This window comes from Argopecten irradians, chromosome 12 (assembly GCF_041381155.1).
Source record: "Argopecten irradians isolate NY chromosome 12, Ai_NY, whole genome shotgun sequence".
Classification (NCBI taxonomy): Eukaryota; Metazoa; Mollusca; class Bivalvia; order Pectinida; family Pectinidae; genus Argopecten; species Argopecten irradians.
In genome coordinates, this window is record NC_091145.1 from 29819239 (window position 1) to 29837352 (window position 18114).

An 18114-nucleotide genomic window follows, 5' to 3' on the forward strand; every position below is an offset into this window, starting at 1 on the left:
TTATATTCAAATAAGTACATAGTATAGGCCAGTTTCGTGTAATGTGTGGAATACATATGACTGACAATCAGTATTGTTGTTATTTTTTGTATATATTTTATGGAATGATTGAGATTAAACTTAGTAGTACTTGGATGGGGTCCATTCCGCTGATTCACGGAATCTACCGGAAAATGTCGGATTGTTTGCATACGTCATACCAATATCCAATTTGATTGGTCAAGAATGCTCACACCTTCAAGGAAAGGTGAAGGTCGTGTTGCCGTGAATGGTTTCATGTTATTTTGACAGAGGAAGAGAATGGCTTTTTCAACGACTTACCGCCGGAATGTATTCAAATGTATACGTCGAAGTATTAATAGGAAAACATTTTCAACACAAGTAGGTATCGATTACATTTTGATTATGTATCAAGACTGTGTCGTGTTAAAGTCTTAAGTGACACATCGATCGTTCTCAAATAACACTTCAACAGCTGATTTGTGAATCTGCTTTGAATGCCAAAAAATGTGATTTTCTTTTTAGTTCATCTGACCCGAAGAGTCATGATGACCTATAGTTATTTTGCTTTGTTCGTCGTCGTCCGTCGTCTGTATATTTTTCATATATTAAACTTCTTCTCAAGTTCTACCGGTGGGATTTGGCTGAAACTTCCCTGAAACAGTGAAATGATCCGACCTAGTGATGTTATTTTTTGATCGATCTGAAATTCAAGATGGCCTCCACAGCCGCCATCTTGAAAACACATTTTGAATTTCTTATTAAGTTCTAGGCTTCAGGTGTGATTTGGCTGGAACTTGTCTGCAATTGTTGTGACATGATGCTCTTGAAAAACATTTCGGATTGATCCCAAATCAAAGATGATCGACCACCGAGCACCATAATACATCATACCGTATCTAATTGATTTCTTGTACGACTGTTGCCAAGGTAGTCAGGTGACTGTTTATGCCCTTGAGCCTCTTGTCTTAGTTCCTTTAAGCTCAATCGCGATCGGGAGAGTGGCAAACCAGAAAGTCTGGGGTCGCAGGTTCGAGGCAGGCTGTCAGCACACATACTCTCGCCCTGTAACTGTGCTTCACTAAGCGACGTATTGATGAAATGTGAGGGATTTTTTCTAAACTCACCCTACGATTATTTGAAAGCTTGTAACTTTGACTAAAAATTTAGCAGAAATGTAATCATATATGAGTACAGTGTAGATATGGTAATAATGTCTAACGTCTATAGGCCAGTTCTTGACCCATTAGACTCATTGATTTTGTGAGCTTTGTAACCTTCTAGTTTCTGCTCAAGTACCTCAATTTTTTGACCGGCAGAGATTTCGTTTGTGCCTAAAACCTTGTGATCCAGACTGTGATTAATTAAAGACACATTCACTATCATTCCAATTCTAAATGTATTGTAATAGGGAGGGTTTTCCACAAGAGACCCGGAGGGGCGATCCGACTGTAGCCCCCGACTGTTTTAATAATGGTAGCAGGAGTTCTGCTTCCCGTTACAACCCCACTTTCTTCCTCCCAATCAGAAACAATATCTTGCTCATCTAAATTCTTATCCATATTGATGTCACAACAAACCACCCAGCAAAACAATATAAACAAAACAATTAAGTTGAACACTAGTAGACTGTCTGTCACTAGAGTCTTGAGTTTTCTAGCAACAAAGCATCTACAACGTCACAAAATAAGTTTAAGATATGCTATACAAAAGCTTGGCAAATAAATGTTACAAAAACAACTAAGTTAAATATATTAATCACAAGTTTAGAGAAATTGGATAATGTAATCAGATACTTACACAACTACAGTATATATACATATACTGTACATGTATCATGCGATGGATCGAATCACTAGTTACGAGGCATAGAGGTGATGGAATATGACTTTATGTAACAATATTTTTTTGGGGAAAAAATAATTGTTACATACCCCTTTAAAGTACCACTCATTTCCAGTACATTCAAATGATTTTAATGATATATAATTCAGTCATTACTCTTAAAGTCATTGCAGACATTTTCAACTTCTCTGGTGAAGGTTTCAAAAGAAGTTGCATACATATAACCATTTTGATCTTTTATAATACATGTACATGAAAAATATTGTCAAAGCATATCATGAATTCATTCTCTTAAAATAACTGTATAGTGACCATGAAAGATTATAGATGACAATTCTGTGGGAAGGTATTGATTGCGATGTCATGTGATTGTGTAGGTAACATCATGCCTTTCAGACAATATAGACAACGCAATGGATACCAGCTGCCCTCAAGAGAGTTTTAACTCTGTAATAGGCGTAGATGTAATAGTTGTCCCATTGTAACATCTATTTTGTTTTGCATGTTAAAGCCATATTACTATAGTGAGGCAGTGACTGTAAATCTTATATTTATTGCAAATTAATAATTATGCTACTATTTGTTAAATGGTTTCTCTAGACATTTTATAATTGCCATTATTTGAGCTATATAAATGGTATAGAGACATATATACACCTGTATTTGTGCGATTCTTTTATGTTTATGACGGTTCTGAAACATCAGCTGCCACACTGACAATTAGTGCAATTTTAGCAATTTTGGCAAAATACCATAAATAGTATGCTTTATGTCTGGAGACAATAATTTTATTTTCCTTCTGTTGTATAAAATGATAATGTGCTGCTTGTTCAAAATTACTGTACCAGATCCACCAAGATTTATGGTCACTTTCTAGTTCCTTTACATATTTTATCGACTGTAACAAGTATAGCATAACTATATATGGGAAATGAATATGTATACTTATAGATAAACATGCTATATATGGGAAATGAATATGTATACCTATAGATGAAAAAAGATATGTATTGCAGCTATATACCAACATGTTTCATGAATCAGGGTTCTCATTAAGTAAAAGCCGGTTGCTGGCAAAAACAGTCGTCTATTTCCTTGTCTACAACTGATTATTTTTGTCAGAAATAAATATTGGCCACCATGGGGGCCTTCGGCCCACAACCACCTTTTAATCATTAATTTTCAACCATCTATTGAAAAACTTCGTGGGAACCCTGTGAATATCAAAATATCTGGACAATTTATGTTTTTGTCATAATCAGTATATTTTCAAAAAGTAATCTTTGACTGGAGCTCGAGGTAGCAGGGAGAGCAGGTAGAAGACCTAGGGAAATGTACTGTAAGGTCGAGTGCTGTGTTCCCTGAGACTTCAAATCCCTGTTAGTATTACAGAGCGTCAATGATCATGATTTGACTATTCCCTGCAAAATACCTTTGAAACAAACGATTTATAAGCTGACTCTCTATTTTAAAAAATTTAAAAAAAAAACAAGAATATTATAATAAGGGAATACAAAATTAAGAAATCTGTATTAATATATACATAATTAATTTTTCTTTGTTTTCATACCAAATCCGGCTTTCTGATTGGCCGATATTTTTTTTGCATACCACTATGAAAAAAAAAATTCGAGAATGGCGCGAAACCCGACGTTATCTTGACGTCACAATAGAGACATTGACGTTACGTATTGATTCGGAAAAAAGAATCCCTTGAAAAACCACTATAATGTTACATTTAAACATACATCATTTTATCAAATAGAGTATAAAGTTAATTTTAAGTATTGATGTCACTTTTTTAAAATTTTATCGGGTTATGAAACAAAATTTGTTTGCAAACTTTTGTGAGAATCCACTACGCGGATTCACACAGTTTGCAAACAAATTTTTTCATACCCCGATAAAATTAAAAAATAGTGACATCAATGCTTAATTGAAGAGAGGCCATAAGGCACGATTAGAATTGTTGTATTGCCGAAAATGTGCTTAGTTTTCTCACCTGTTAGACCCTCATTGGGAGAGACTTCTGAACACATTTTAGGCACTTGCAACAAATCCATGCCTATGCAACAGCTAGTGCTAATATTGCACACTACTTTTATACACTAGCTGTCACCTGAGATTATTAAGTCAAGAATTAGCAGCATTCACATCTACATATTTGTTTTTTCCCCTGATAGAATGAAAATGACCTTGAACTTCATTCAAGGTAAACAGAACTGTCTGAAAGAAGGAAAAAGTCTTTGACAAATGAAAAGGTCTAGGACCTAATATTTGTTCATTGGCTTCCATGTTGGTTTATTTGCATAAATGATTGACCTTAATTTTCATGCTCAGTCATTATAATTGTTAAGATATGCTTAAATCGCTGTGTGAACTCTGTACAATAAGATGTGTTGCGTGTAAAAATACATGCTAGTCAATTTGGTCAAGCTTTATTTTTAGCATGCACATATTGACAGCTAATCCATTGAGCTCTTGTTGGACTTACATATATACATGCACCTTTACATTTATTTTTTCTCCAGCTTTAAAATTTATATCCCACTGAAATGCCAGACCTTTTTTATTAAGACCTCAGATTTGGTTGAATGTGACCAGTTTAATATAAGTATACTGGTATACAATAAATATGTTAATGCCATACAGCCTTATGGGACCAAGGATCCCATAAAAAGGTTTTAAAAGATGATAACATTTCTAAATCCTTTCATCAGTTCGCTGAACTCAAAGAAACTCTATAAAGCATATGTATATAACTGAAGTTCAGTGGAAAAATCCTTTTGCTGTAGTTATATAATCTGTGTTGGTGAATTCATTTGATTATAAACCACCTTCATAAAGGACAAAGAAGACAGCAATAAAGCCATGTCTATCTACATATGTATCATAAAAAAAGAAAACTTGACAAATCCTTTAGCACTTTTGCAGTGTCATTTATTACAGCTCTTTAATTAGAACGTTATATATATGTTTTTTGACTCTCCATGTCCACCTCAGCATAATTTACATGTAATAATACAAAGTATTGCCCATACTCTAAATGCTTAGAATGCATTAAATCACTATATATTGAAGCAATAATTATAGAAAAGTCTTTTCTCTGCATGATGAGGAATTAATTTGGTTCAATTCCAAATCTTATACAAATTCTGAAAATGCTGATTGATGAACAGTAATACCACTGTACATGTAGATCTGAATGGAACAATACTTGTATACAACTTGTTGAAACTCAGCCAATATTGGTCAGACTCACACAGCAGTTTATTTGATTAGGCAAAAAGTGTGTGGGCCGCACCAGAGAAAAACAACCAAATAGCTATTGATAAAAGAGGGATTGACATAAGACTAGATAAAAGATGATCACCATATCAGCTTAGATGAATGTTCAAGCTTCCTTGTGCAGATCAAACACAAACTCCATGTAACAAGTAGATAAATTTGATTCTGACTTCTCACAGATCTTCATTTTCAAGCTTGATCTTTGCTCTTTAAAATTATTTTACACTTAATAAAATAGAAGTTTAGATTGTCAGCACGTCACTGATAAATGGCCTCTTATTGTACACTATATTTTTGACAGCATATGTTTAATCTCAAGTTTATGACATGATCTCTTTTTCTTTTGCAGACTGACTCCTTAAAATTTGGTTTTATGTTTGATATTGATGGTGTCATTGTCCGTGGGAAGAAACTGTTACCGTACGTTAAAGAGGCATTCCAGTTACTAACAGATAGATATGGCAACTTCAGGGTCCCTGCTGTGTTTGTTACAAATGCTGGGAATACCCTACGTCAAAACAAAGCGGAACAGTTGTCTGAATGGCTGGATGTCAAGGTAACGAATACCAGATACCTTAGTTTTAACCTTTTTAAATCAAGCTTATTTTACCTGTTCAATTCTAGGAACTGTTATATTATATCTACCTTTCCTATACTAGTAGTTGTATTTGTTTAGAACTTTGAAAACCTGACAAAAAAGTTTTTTTTTTTTTTTTTTTTTTTTTTTTTTTTTTTTTTTTTGGGGGGGGGGGGGGGTTAATTATTTAATTATTCAATGATCTTCTTTACATACAAAATGTTATGTATATTCATTCTGAAATTTGTATGATTAAGTATGATAAGTATCAAGTTATCTGATTACGAATGCAAGTATTGTTAGATGATTATTTTTGGTTCATGGGAGACAGAACATGATGAATATGCAAGGAAATGACCTGATTATTCATACTTTTACTGAATGACATACCATAGCTGCAGACATGATATGCTAAAGCGTTCCTCACTTTATGGAAAGATTAAATATTGTAAGAAATTCCATCAGTATATTAATAATGATATATTGGGAATATTTTACTGCAAAATGTAAAACCACAGGTGCGATAAGAATTTCGCATATTTCGCTGGCAATAAGAAATTGTAAAATATGTTGTTGCAAAAATGTCTTAAATACAGTCTATGTAGCTCTTAAAAAGGGCACAATCTCGAAATTGAATTATTTTGAAAAAAAGTCTTTAGGTGTGAAAACACGAAATTAAGTCACTGCTAAAAAAGGTTGATTTACAGTACCTTGATATTGTGGTGCATTTTACACCTTTGATTATTGTTTTACACAGGTAAGCAGTGAACAGGTGGTGATGTCCCATAGTCCTCTGAAGATGTTTCCAGAGTTCCACGATAAACACGTGCTGGTATCAGGACAGGGCCCTGTGGTAGAAATTGCACAGAATCTAGGATTCTCCAAAATTACAACGATAGAACAGCTTCGTGAAGTTTTCCCTAACTTAGATATGGTAGATCACAAGCGTAGACGATCAACAGTAAGTTGATAGGTTTTCTTTTCAGTGTATGTTGTTGTTGTAAACATCCAAAATTCTATCTATATATAATGGTTTGGCAAAAACAATATATGTCACAGAAGTTTTTAGAACCATGGATAGGGCATATAATAAAATTAATAATAGTACATTAAACAAGTTTTGGTAGCAAAAAGAAACATAATTAAAATTTTCGTTCAAAGCATTTTAAACAAAGCAATTTAATATTTAAACAGAAAATTTCAACTCTGTGTATTCTTAAAAATATATACAAATGTATAGAATAAATAAATATAAAATATCCCAGTGATGGTCTGTAATCTCTAGAGCTTTACCAGCTTCGCTGATCATCAGGAGATGTTTAATGATGTTTATACAAATGTATATATATACATGTAAATGTTTATAGATCTAAAAAAAAAATTCAAGATCTAGGGTATACATGAATTTTTATCAGAAGTGTATTCAATGATTTTTGTTTCTGCTCCATAGCCTAGGGAAGAAGACATGAGACTGTTTCCTCCAGTGGAAGGTAAGCATTATTAAGTGTAAACATTTTAATGTTTACAGTCTATAATCCACCTTAAGCTTATTACATAACTAGCTATCCCAAGGAATAATGTATTTATTTTAATACAAACTGTTACAAGCAAGTACTGGCAGCACAATGTATTTATGGGATGGGGTTGGGGGAGGGGGGAGGAGGAAATTGAGACTTGTAACATTCCACATTATTGGATATTCACAGCTGCAAATCACATCCATCATATATAGTTCGTAAGTGAATTTAGTGGAATGAGTTGTACACATGTAGAGTCCTATTGATAGTTATTCCATGTGAAACTCTTCTACTAATTGATTTGGATTAGGACCGGTCATTTATATCCTGATGTCATATTGTGTATTAAATCCTGATTATTATAGCTGTATGTGTAGAACTAGTTATATAAGACCACTTGGCAGTGTGTTTAATACAGAGAGGACAGGAACCTGTTAATCCTTAAAGCCAGTTAACAAAACATCTACTGTACTAAACCGCAAGAGTGGCCAAGCTGCCAGAAATTTAAAAGGGAAAGTACAGAGGTAACATGTCTGGATTTAGTCACTTATAGATTATTATTAGCCCACCATTATCAGATGGTGGGCTATTCAAATCGCTTTTTGTCCGTGGTCCGTCGTCCCTCCTCTCGTCCGTCCGTCCGTCCTTCCGTCCGTTAACATTTCTTGTTACCGCTATTTCTCGGAAAGGGCTGAAGGGATCTTTCTCAAATTTCATATGTAGGTTCCCCTAGGGCCCTAGTTGTGCATATTGCATTTTAAGACCTATCTGTTAACAAGATGGCCGCCAGGCCGCCATCTTGGATTTTGATAGTTAAAGTTTGTTACCGCTATTTCTCAGAAAGTACTGAAGGGATCTCTCTCAAATTTCACATGTAGGTTCCCTTAGGGCCCTTGTTGTGCATATTGCATTTTAGGACCGATCAGTCAACAAGATGGCCGCCAGGCCGCCATCTTGGATTTTGATAGTTAAAGTTTGTTACCGCTATTTCTCAGAAAGTACTGAAGGGATCTCTCTCAAATTTCACATGTAGGTTCCCCTAGGGCCCTAGTTGTGCATATTGCATTTTAGGACCGATCGGTTAACAAAATGGCCGCCAGGCCGCCATCTTGGATTTTGATAGTTAAAGTTTGTTACCGCTATTTCTCAGAAAGTACTGAAGGGATCTCTCTCAAATTTCACATGTAGGTTCCCCTAGGGCCCTAGTTGTGCATATTGCATTTTAGGACCGATCGGTTAACAAGATGGCCGCCAGGCCGCCATCTTGGATTTTGATAGTTAAAGTTTGTTACCGCTATTTCTCAGAAAGTACTGAAGGGATCTCTCTCAAATTTCACATGTAGGTTCCCCTAGGGCCCTAGTTGTGCATATTTCATTTTTGAACTGATCGGTGACAAGATGGCCTTTAAGCTGCCATCTTGGATTTTGATAGTTAAAGTTTGTTACAGCTATTTCTCAGAAAGTACTGAAGGGATCTCTCCCAAATTTCACATGTAGGTTCCCCTAGGGCCCTTGTTGTGCATATTTCATTTTGGGACCGATCGGTCAACAAGATGGCCGCCAGGCCGCCATCTTGGATTTTGATAGTTGAAGTTTGTTACCGCTATTTCTCAGAAAGTACTGAAGGGATATGTCTCAAATTTCATGTGCAGGTTCCCTTAGGTCCCTTATTACATTTTGGGTCCGAACGGTCAACAAGATGGCCGACAGGCCACCATTTTGAATTTTGATAATTGAAGTTTGTTATCGCTATTTCTCAGAAAGTACTGAAGTGATCTGTCTCAAATTTTATATGTAGGTACTCCTAGGACCTGCATATTGCATATTGGGACTGATCGGTCAACAACATCTTTGATTTTGATTGTTGAAGTTTGTCAGTGTTATATATCTCAGAAAGTACTGAAAGGATCTTTCTCAAATTTCATATGTAGTAATATGTAGTAAAAAGTTGAAAAGCAGAGAAAAGATCCGTCTTTCTATTGTCAGACATAGATCATTCTTTGGTGGGCGCCAAGATCCCTCAGGGATCTCTTGTATGAAGTATAGAACCATAACCCCACCCCCACCCCCCACCCCCTCCATCTCCTATTAAAAAAACCTGAAGAAACCAACCAACAAAATATTGAATTATTTGTTATTCTTACGAATTGCTGTATAAGATAAAAACATGATCTATTCTCTATTCTACAGCTGTGATTTTGTTTGGTGAGCCTGTAAGATGGGAGACAAATCTACAGATCATCATTGACATTCTACTAACCAATGGCAAGCCTATGTATGCTCCCAGAGAGATCCCCTACCCCCACCTACCTGTACTAGCCTGTAATATGGACCTTCTCTGGATGGCGGAGGCTTGCATGCCCAGGTAAGCAACCATTGTCTGTCAGGTCAGATACCGAGGTAGTTGTCTGCTACAAGTGATAGGCATCAATTTGTTTGGGAAAATGGTGTAATTTTTGTTAAACTAAGACCAATAACACCCCTCCCCAAAAATATTTGAAAATAAAGAAATTAATTCATTTTATTAAAAAAAAAGATAGATAGAAATAAATAATATTTATAGAAATGTTATAAATAAAAGGGGGTTTGGAGATCCCAAAACATGGTTAAAGTACCATTTACCATCAATTAGTCCCTGATTTTTCAATGTTTATGACGTGACCGTCACAAAAATGATGTCAATGGATGACGTCACAATCACAGCATCCTCGATACTCCAGGGCTTCCGATCACTTACGATCTCTACACCCCTGGACTATCTCATAGTAAAACTGGAGGCAACAGAATAAAACAGGTAATTCAGTCATTTGATGTACATCAAAAGAGCCGTATAACGGTACACTGTGGTTGACTATGCCTTTGATGTTAGGCGTCGCTCTCTCTGTAGTCTTCAAAGGAAATCTTTGCTAGCCTGTGATTGGTCAAATCTTTTCCGCTGAGCTGCCTTCAATTTCACTACGAGATAGTCCAGGGGTGTAGAGACCGTAAGTGATCGGAAGCCCTGGAGTATCGAGGATGCAATCACAGGAAGATGGGACTTATCAATTGTAAATTGTACTTTGCCCACATCGTTCTTGGATTTCCAAAGCGCTGTTTTGATCTGTTGGTTATGTTGAGCAGCCTTACATATCTGGCCATTCCAACCTGAAGGATATGTTTCAAAATATAAATTACATTATCATCTCCTGAGGTGTTTATAAAAGAATTGTTTTGTTTATTTACAAGGTTTGGGCATGGTTGTTTCCTGACCTGTTTAGAACATCTGTATATGGTAAGTGGAATTTGATATTGGTATTTGCCATTTATATATTTTGCGCTGATATCTTGATTTATCCTGCAACTGCCCTACATATCGACGGATAGCTAATGCCGGATAAACTTGTGCTTTATCCGTCAATACAAAATGCTTTATCCTTCAATAGGATCATGTGAATTTGTTGCACATATGACGGAACTTTTTCTAACTTGACCTCACCATCTCAGCTTTCCTAAGTCTCTCACCAAAATAAACCTTGTATTGTATGATAATAACCATGTGTTCTCTATATAGTTGAAAGTCTATTGTATGCTAGCTTTATTTAAGGATTAAAGTCTCTTTCTGGTGGTTCTATCGAAGGATAAAGTTGAGTAGGGTATCGATATTTGCAATGGACCGTGAAGCGGTCCATGAAACAAATATTGATACCCTACTCAACTTTATCCTTGGATAGAACCACCAGAAAGAGACTTTAATCCTTATATTTTACAGTCTTAACTATTGTTTTCATAGCTCAAAATTTACCCTTAATAGTGTTTATTGCATTTATAAGACTAAAATTGAATTATATCGTTTAGTTCCGACAGGCATTTGGAACTGCCACTCGAAGTGGCGGAAATTCACGCCAATTTATCAATGAACATACAAATAAAATGAGTTCCGTCTGATGATGCATATATCTGGGGTTTCCCGGTATGGAACTATAAATAGTTTTATTATCTTTTGTTAAAAACACCATGGTGCAAAGCCGTTTGGTTTTAATCTTTTACTTTGTATGATTACAAACGCTTACGGTACACAATTCATAACGTGGCAGGATATTTAACGTAGTTGTGACGCGGCGTCCGATTCAAACCGCCTGTGTCAAGGAGGTGTGACAAACAGAGAGTTTCTTCAATTTTGTGATCACTTGAGTTCTACTTAATCATTTCACGTTTGAAATAACTTGAATACACGGATGTTTACATTGTTCCATGTCTTTATTTCCGGATTTTGGAGATTTTCAAATGTATCGGACGTCGTTTCGAGGAACATGTACAAACACAGGTAGGCCCACTACTGTAAACGTTTACCACTCTCACAATGTTAGCTTATATTTATATTGTTGTTTCAAACACTTCAGTAAATATTAGAGATATCTATTACAAGTATTGTAAAGCTACAATTGAAGGATTCCGTTTCATTGATATTTCGAAACACCCAAACGTACATTGTGTATCTAAGGCCTACTGTTGCCGATTCACAGTAGATAACGTACAGGACTTGTCTGTCCCCCAAGGTGAACAAAAATGCATTATTATGCTAGGTCGTTTTGCTTAAACTTATGCAACTGAAAGACTGATGTTGTCCTGACATATCTTATCCATTTGCGTACAACCAAAGATTTTAAAAATACCAATAGGATGTAGATCTACATGTTATAGCGAACAATACACACTCACCGACACACAACATGTAAACATTGCAACGTCATCGGAATGTGCAAAACTGTACATTGTTCAACATTGTTTATTTATCATACGCACGGAAGCATTGCTCAAAGAGGTACGGTAGTAACATAAACAATGTAACTTTTCTACATTTGTATTTACACACGTACATATCATATGTGTTCAAACCTATTTTGATACATGTACATGTTCATCGAACGTACGTTCGGTACTGAAAACAAGTATCGGATTTGGACCATCATAAATTCATCCGCGCGGCTCCAAATTGCGCGTGACATACTCAATCTATCGAGAAATAAAGTTGAGTAGCCTTTGGTTGAAATCAACGGGGTTTATACTATCAATTCACCACTGACTGTAAATATATAATGTTAACATTCATACATTGGCACAATCAAATTTTAGTGTATGATTAATTATGAACAAGATCAAATTTTATGAGCTCCATGAAGAATTCACATATTCGCAATACTTTTTTATTCCAAAACAGCTTATATGAGAATAGTGTTTGATGTTCTGTCTTTTAGAAAATTACTGGAAGAGAATTAAAATACACTGGATTGATAGGAAAGCCAAGTGGAATAACATATCATCATGCCGACTCTATATTGTGGCACCAGGCTAAGAGCCTAGGAATCCGACAGCTAGATACTCTGTATTGTATAGGGTAAGTTTACCAGGCTTAGGAATCCGACAACTAGATACTCTATATTGTATAGCGTAAGTTTACCAGGCTTAGGAATCCCACAATTAGATACTCTGTATTGTATAGGGTAAGTTTACCAGGCTTAGGAATCCCACAACTAGATACTCTGTACTGTATAGGGTAAGTTTACCAGGCTTAGGAATCCCACAACTAGATACTCTGTATTGTATAGGGTAAGTTTACCAGGCCTAGGAATCCGACAACTAGATACTCTGTATTGTATAGAGTAAGTTTACCAGGCTTAGGAATCTGACAACAAGATACTCTGTACTGTATAGGGTAAGTTTACCAGGCCTAGGAATCCGACAACTAGATATTCTTTTTTGTATAGGGTAAGTTTACCAGGCTTAGGAATTTCTTAACTTGATACTCTGTGTTGTATAGGGTAAGTTTACCATGACGAATAGGTATACAGTCAAACTTTGTTTTAAAAACTCAAAAATTGATGGGAACAACGCTATATATAGAATGAAAATTCTAGTTGGGACAAGGAACAATCAAATTCAAACAACGTTATTGGGATGAGTGAGTTTGAGTTAACAGGCCCCTTTGGTTGTACTTTTATGCTGTTTGTGACCTGAGTGATATATGGATGCAGAATCCATATATATTTCTTTTGTTACAGGAATAGATAATTCTATGCTGACAATACTTTTCCTTTGCTTTAGGAAAGTTATGATTTCTGATATCACATATTACATCTCTAATAAAAAGATTATATTGTTTCTGCAGTGATAATCCGGAGACAGACATCTATGGTGCTAACTTGTACAACGGTTATATCACAAAACGACGTGAAGAACAAAGGTTAAAGGTCGCAGCAGGTGGAGGTGCTCACGCGCAGGACCTGGACACGGATGACGACTTGGAAGAACTAGTTCACTATACAGAGGATAATGAAGCCGGGCGACACTTCGCCCGTAATTGTCACTCGATTCTTGTGTGTACTGGAGTCTATTGCTCCTCCAGGGATTATGTCTCTTACGATGCTAGCCAAATGTCCAATCACAATCATCGAGACTTTGTACTCGACCCTGCACTCAAACAACCCAAAGTTGTGACCGCGAATGTGCATGAAGCTGTCAAGTTTGTCCTTCAGAAGGAAGGTTTGTCTTGATCACGGCCCCAAGTCCTAGGTTCTTCTTGTCCTCTCCACTCTAGTTTTATCGATGTTGCTTTCATTGTTTGTATTGTTATCTCTCCCAAAGAAATATCTCAGGAGAAATGTTGAAGAAATATTGACTGGTTTTTTTTTTTAATTTATTTATTTCTGTTACATGAGGGTACAATTTCAGATGAAGATTTTTTTAGTTAAATTTCAGGTCAATTATCATATGAATTTCTGGTCAATTTCAGATTAGGGAATTTTGCCTGTGTACGTTATTGGTCATGCTCACACAAAAAAAAATACTGATACTCAAATTATCTCCCCTATCATAATGATGGGAAATTAGTATAACATTGTGATGCTGTCTTTCTGTATGTCTGTCCAGCATAGTTTTTGTTTGCCGGGCAATTCCAGCTGCATTTTTTTACTGATTTCTTTGATACTTGAATTTATGATATCAGTAAAGTTGTTGTATTTACATTTAATACGTACCTGAAAAGCTGTTGGATGTTATTATGCTTGCAAGAGTTATTTAGTATAGTTTTTTTTGCTTTTATATTTTTAGGATTTGGTTTGGAGACTAATCATGTCTAGTTGGTTTTTCAACAGAAAATATTTCGTCACAATTACTTTTGAATTAGAAACTACCACCAAAAACAATATTGATTGGTATAATCCAATATTGTATAAATCTGTCAGTCTCTAACTTACTGTATATGAAATATTTTCGTAAGTGGCACTAATTGTACTAAATTACATTGTACTTATTACCAGTATGGTACTGTAAACCATCTTCCTTTCACTGCTACCAAATTTCACGATTTCCTTTTCAAAACAAGTTCGCAAAGATTAGCATCAGTGGATTTAAAATTTGAATGGAAATCCCTATCAATTATGTATACGCTAATTGGTGGAGATAAACTTTAGAATCCCAATGATTTCATAATTCACAAAAGTAAATTTGTTGTGAAACATATTGACTGAATATGGTGCAATAAGGGTTTAGCATGATAATTATATGAGATCTATGATTTACTTTAACATCCAATGTGATTTACCATTATAAGGGTCAAACTTTTAATTTAGTGCTCGATATATGCTATCAGTGTGAAAAGATTTGAATTAATATTCCTATGAAAATGTTTACATTTTCAGTAAAGGTGTATTTGAGTTAGCATTTACAGTTCTTCATATGGCAGACAAAAATGCAGTTTACATGTAAAAGTTATAGGGCGCAATGAACGTACATGTAAATTAATATATGTAACTTTGAAGCTAATAAAAGCTTCAAAAAGTGATTAGAGATTTTATAACAACAGCTGTTCAAGTTTAGTTTGACTTTTTAATCTTTTCTGTTTTGAATTTTTGAATACTTAACGATTAAGTAGATAATGATTACAGGTATGTATATGTTTTATCTAAACAGATTTTAAAAAATGTGTTAGGTCTGGTATAACTTAACATATTGATATAATCCATCTGTGCATATTACAGCGTTATCTGCTCATGAGGGAAATATTTGATTATTACATCACTAGTTTGTGTTGCAAAAATGATAGTGTTTTCTGTGAGAAAATGTCATTGATAGTGTTTTCTGAGAGAAAATGTCATATTAGGCTTCCAATATGTGATACACCGGTAACAATTTATACCCAAAAGGGCATTAAGTCAGCAATATACCAATACGGAGGTTTTAAGATCCCAAAACGATGTGGGTAAGGTACAAATAACTGCCCCACTTTCCTGTGATTATGATGTCACAAAATTCACATCAAATGATGATGTCATAATCACTGGAATGTGGGACTAGTCGATGGTGAATTGTAGTTCACCCATGTTGTTTTTGGATCTTGAAACTGCTGTAAACAGCACCAGTTCTTCACCTTTCCATCAGCTGCTTTTTGTTATCTCATTCGACAAATTCCTTATGTCATCAGAACATGTTTAGTGTTGAAATATTCAGTGTGTTATTGTTTTCACCATATCAGACTTGTGCTTTAAAGGAAACAGAAGTAATCAAACCTGAACTCTTATGTTTCCTGAGATGATTAGTGTGACAAGGACAGTATCAGATTCACTCTCATTATGACCACCATCTGTATGTTACTTCTAGTCATAAAGGACATTTAGTCGGAAACATTCTTAGGGATTGTAACACATTTTGCTTGAAGGAAGAGATGGAAAATGTATGTTAAGATTGCTATTCTCAATTTGTGGAGCCATATCTGTAATTCAGTCTTATTTTCACTGTGCCTAGTGGTCAAACTATGTGAACATTGTTGTGGGCATAAAGTGGTACTCATAATGCTTCATGAAAAGGATTTTAATAACGGACGTATCGGTGTATTGTTAATTTGTGGTATCATGTTAAGGTTTGTGATCCACTAATTCTTTATTTGTTAACGAGGATTACAAACAGTTCTAGGGCAATTTGGTGCCTTCCTCACAGTCTACTGGACTGAATAGAAATCATTCTGCAAAAATGGAAGAGATTTAAAGATTGGTCATGGGAAAATATGGTGCATAATATTTTTGAAAAAATATTAAGATATTGATGTATTATTTCCATGAGATTAGAGCACCGGTCCATCATATACATTCTATAACCTGTAACCTTTTTTCTTTAATGTACACATACAGTATTAAACAAACAATCATTAATCATTGGAGAATGAGATATAAACGTTACCATCAGTATTTTTTATTTGTGCTTATATATCCAGAAAATTTAATAAAGCAGAATTTCTCTTGTGAAATATATACATTTTGCCAAAATACATTTTCTTATCACAATTTTTCTTAAGACTTCTGATCCCTCTCATTGCCTCATTGTCATTTATTGGGTTAATAGTGGTATGAATGAAATGTTTTGGGGTGTTTTTTTTTAGATGAGGGTGGTAACAAACATCAAGCGGAGATTATCATTGATTACAAAGGCTATTGAAAACTGCATGTATCTACTATCATATATCTCTTCTTTTTATTATTTTTTGAGTCAGTGTTTGTTAGTGTACATTTATCTTATAATGTTAAATTTAGTACAAATTAACCTAAAAAGATACCAGTTAGATGTTGAGATATTTTGTATTGGTGTAATTTCTGTTGTGCTTCCCCATTTTGATTTATAGAAAGTTGAACTTAGCACCAAGTATTAAGGTTACATTCACTTCATGAAGTGTATATACTATAGTGATAACTATCATGTTGATTTAGACAATACCAATATAAATCCATATACAGTCAGTATATAAGTTATCTCCCTTGGTATATAGTGGACTTGATCATATTGATTGGGTGTTATGTTTGTATTTTTTTATCCATAAAAACTGGATCATATTTGATCAGATGCCTAGTTTCTATTTTCCCAATCCTTGCATACGATCGACTCGATCATATTTGATCGGGCTCTCGTATTGTCTTTATTTTCTATACATTGTTGTCTTTATGAGAATGTTCATAGTGGTTACTATGTGTACACTTTTAACAGTTTGACACCTCGGATGAGCAAGCAAGACTGTCTTTTAAAGAATATTAAAATTTGTTTTAAGTTTAATTTTGTTTTTTAATTTTGTCTAATTAATATAAAAACTGTTTCTGTTTAGCCATATTGGTGATGACTCAAATTTACCATAATAGAAACCATCACAGCTGTGAAGGACCTGCCATAATTAGCCTTGAAGCTCATTTAATTGTTCTCAGATATTTTGCAAGCTGTGTTGTTTTGGTCTCCAAGGGATCCCAACAGTGTCATGAGGTCTTGTGTCATCTAATAGGAGAAATCAAAACACAAAGAAGATCATATACACACAGGAACTTAATTTTAGTGAGAATGGGGCCAGATCTTCATTGTGCCTCCTAATGCAAATAGATGACCAGGAAGAAATTTTAATTTGCTGTCTACATAGAGTGGGTCTTAAAATTGGACTTTGTAACCTGTGAACAGAACGTACCTGTATGGGAGGTTTCACATTCACCTGAGTGGAGACTAATACCCCGCTGCCCAAATTTAGTAATAAGTCCATAAATTGGAGACATTTCAGAACCCTATATAGTTTACTCAACTTCCCTTCATGTCAGGGTTCTGTGTACCAAATTTTATCAAAATCTGTCGTGCAGTTTAGGAGGGGTGTGCCAGACAAAGTTGTGTCTACAGACAGACAGACAGACCGTCAACCCGATTCCTGTATACCCCCTCCTCCCCCCCCCTTAACTTCATTGTGGGATGAAGGGAGGGGTATAAAAACTCTGCCATGATGTTGGTTACCAACTACAAGCAGCTTTGCATAGGTGACCTTGGTAAATATGAACCAGATTTTTCAGTCTGAAAATATTTTTAGGAAGAATTGACTTTCTGTTTAGCGATTTA

The 18114-nt window shown here is 35.1% G+C and overlaps 1 protein-coding gene across 1 annotated transcript; it reads left to right on the forward strand.

The window, feature by feature from the left end:
* Nucleotides 1-233: 233 nt before the first annotated feature.
* Nucleotides 234-17301, forward strand: LOC138336895 (haloacid dehalogenase-like hydrolase domain-containing 5). The gene is made up of 8 exons (XM_069286511.1): nt 234-381; nt 5483-5689; nt 6468-6671; nt 7161-7200; nt 9418-9592; nt 10453-10498; nt 12462-12601; nt 13373-17301. Exons 1-8 carry the CDS (start codon nt 301-303, stop codon nt 13755-13757), a joined length of 1278 nt encoding a protein of 425 aa, XP_069142612.1. The 5' UTR covers nt 234-300; the 3' UTR covers nt 13758-17301.
* The last annotated feature ends 813 nt before the right edge of the window (nt 17302-18114 follow it).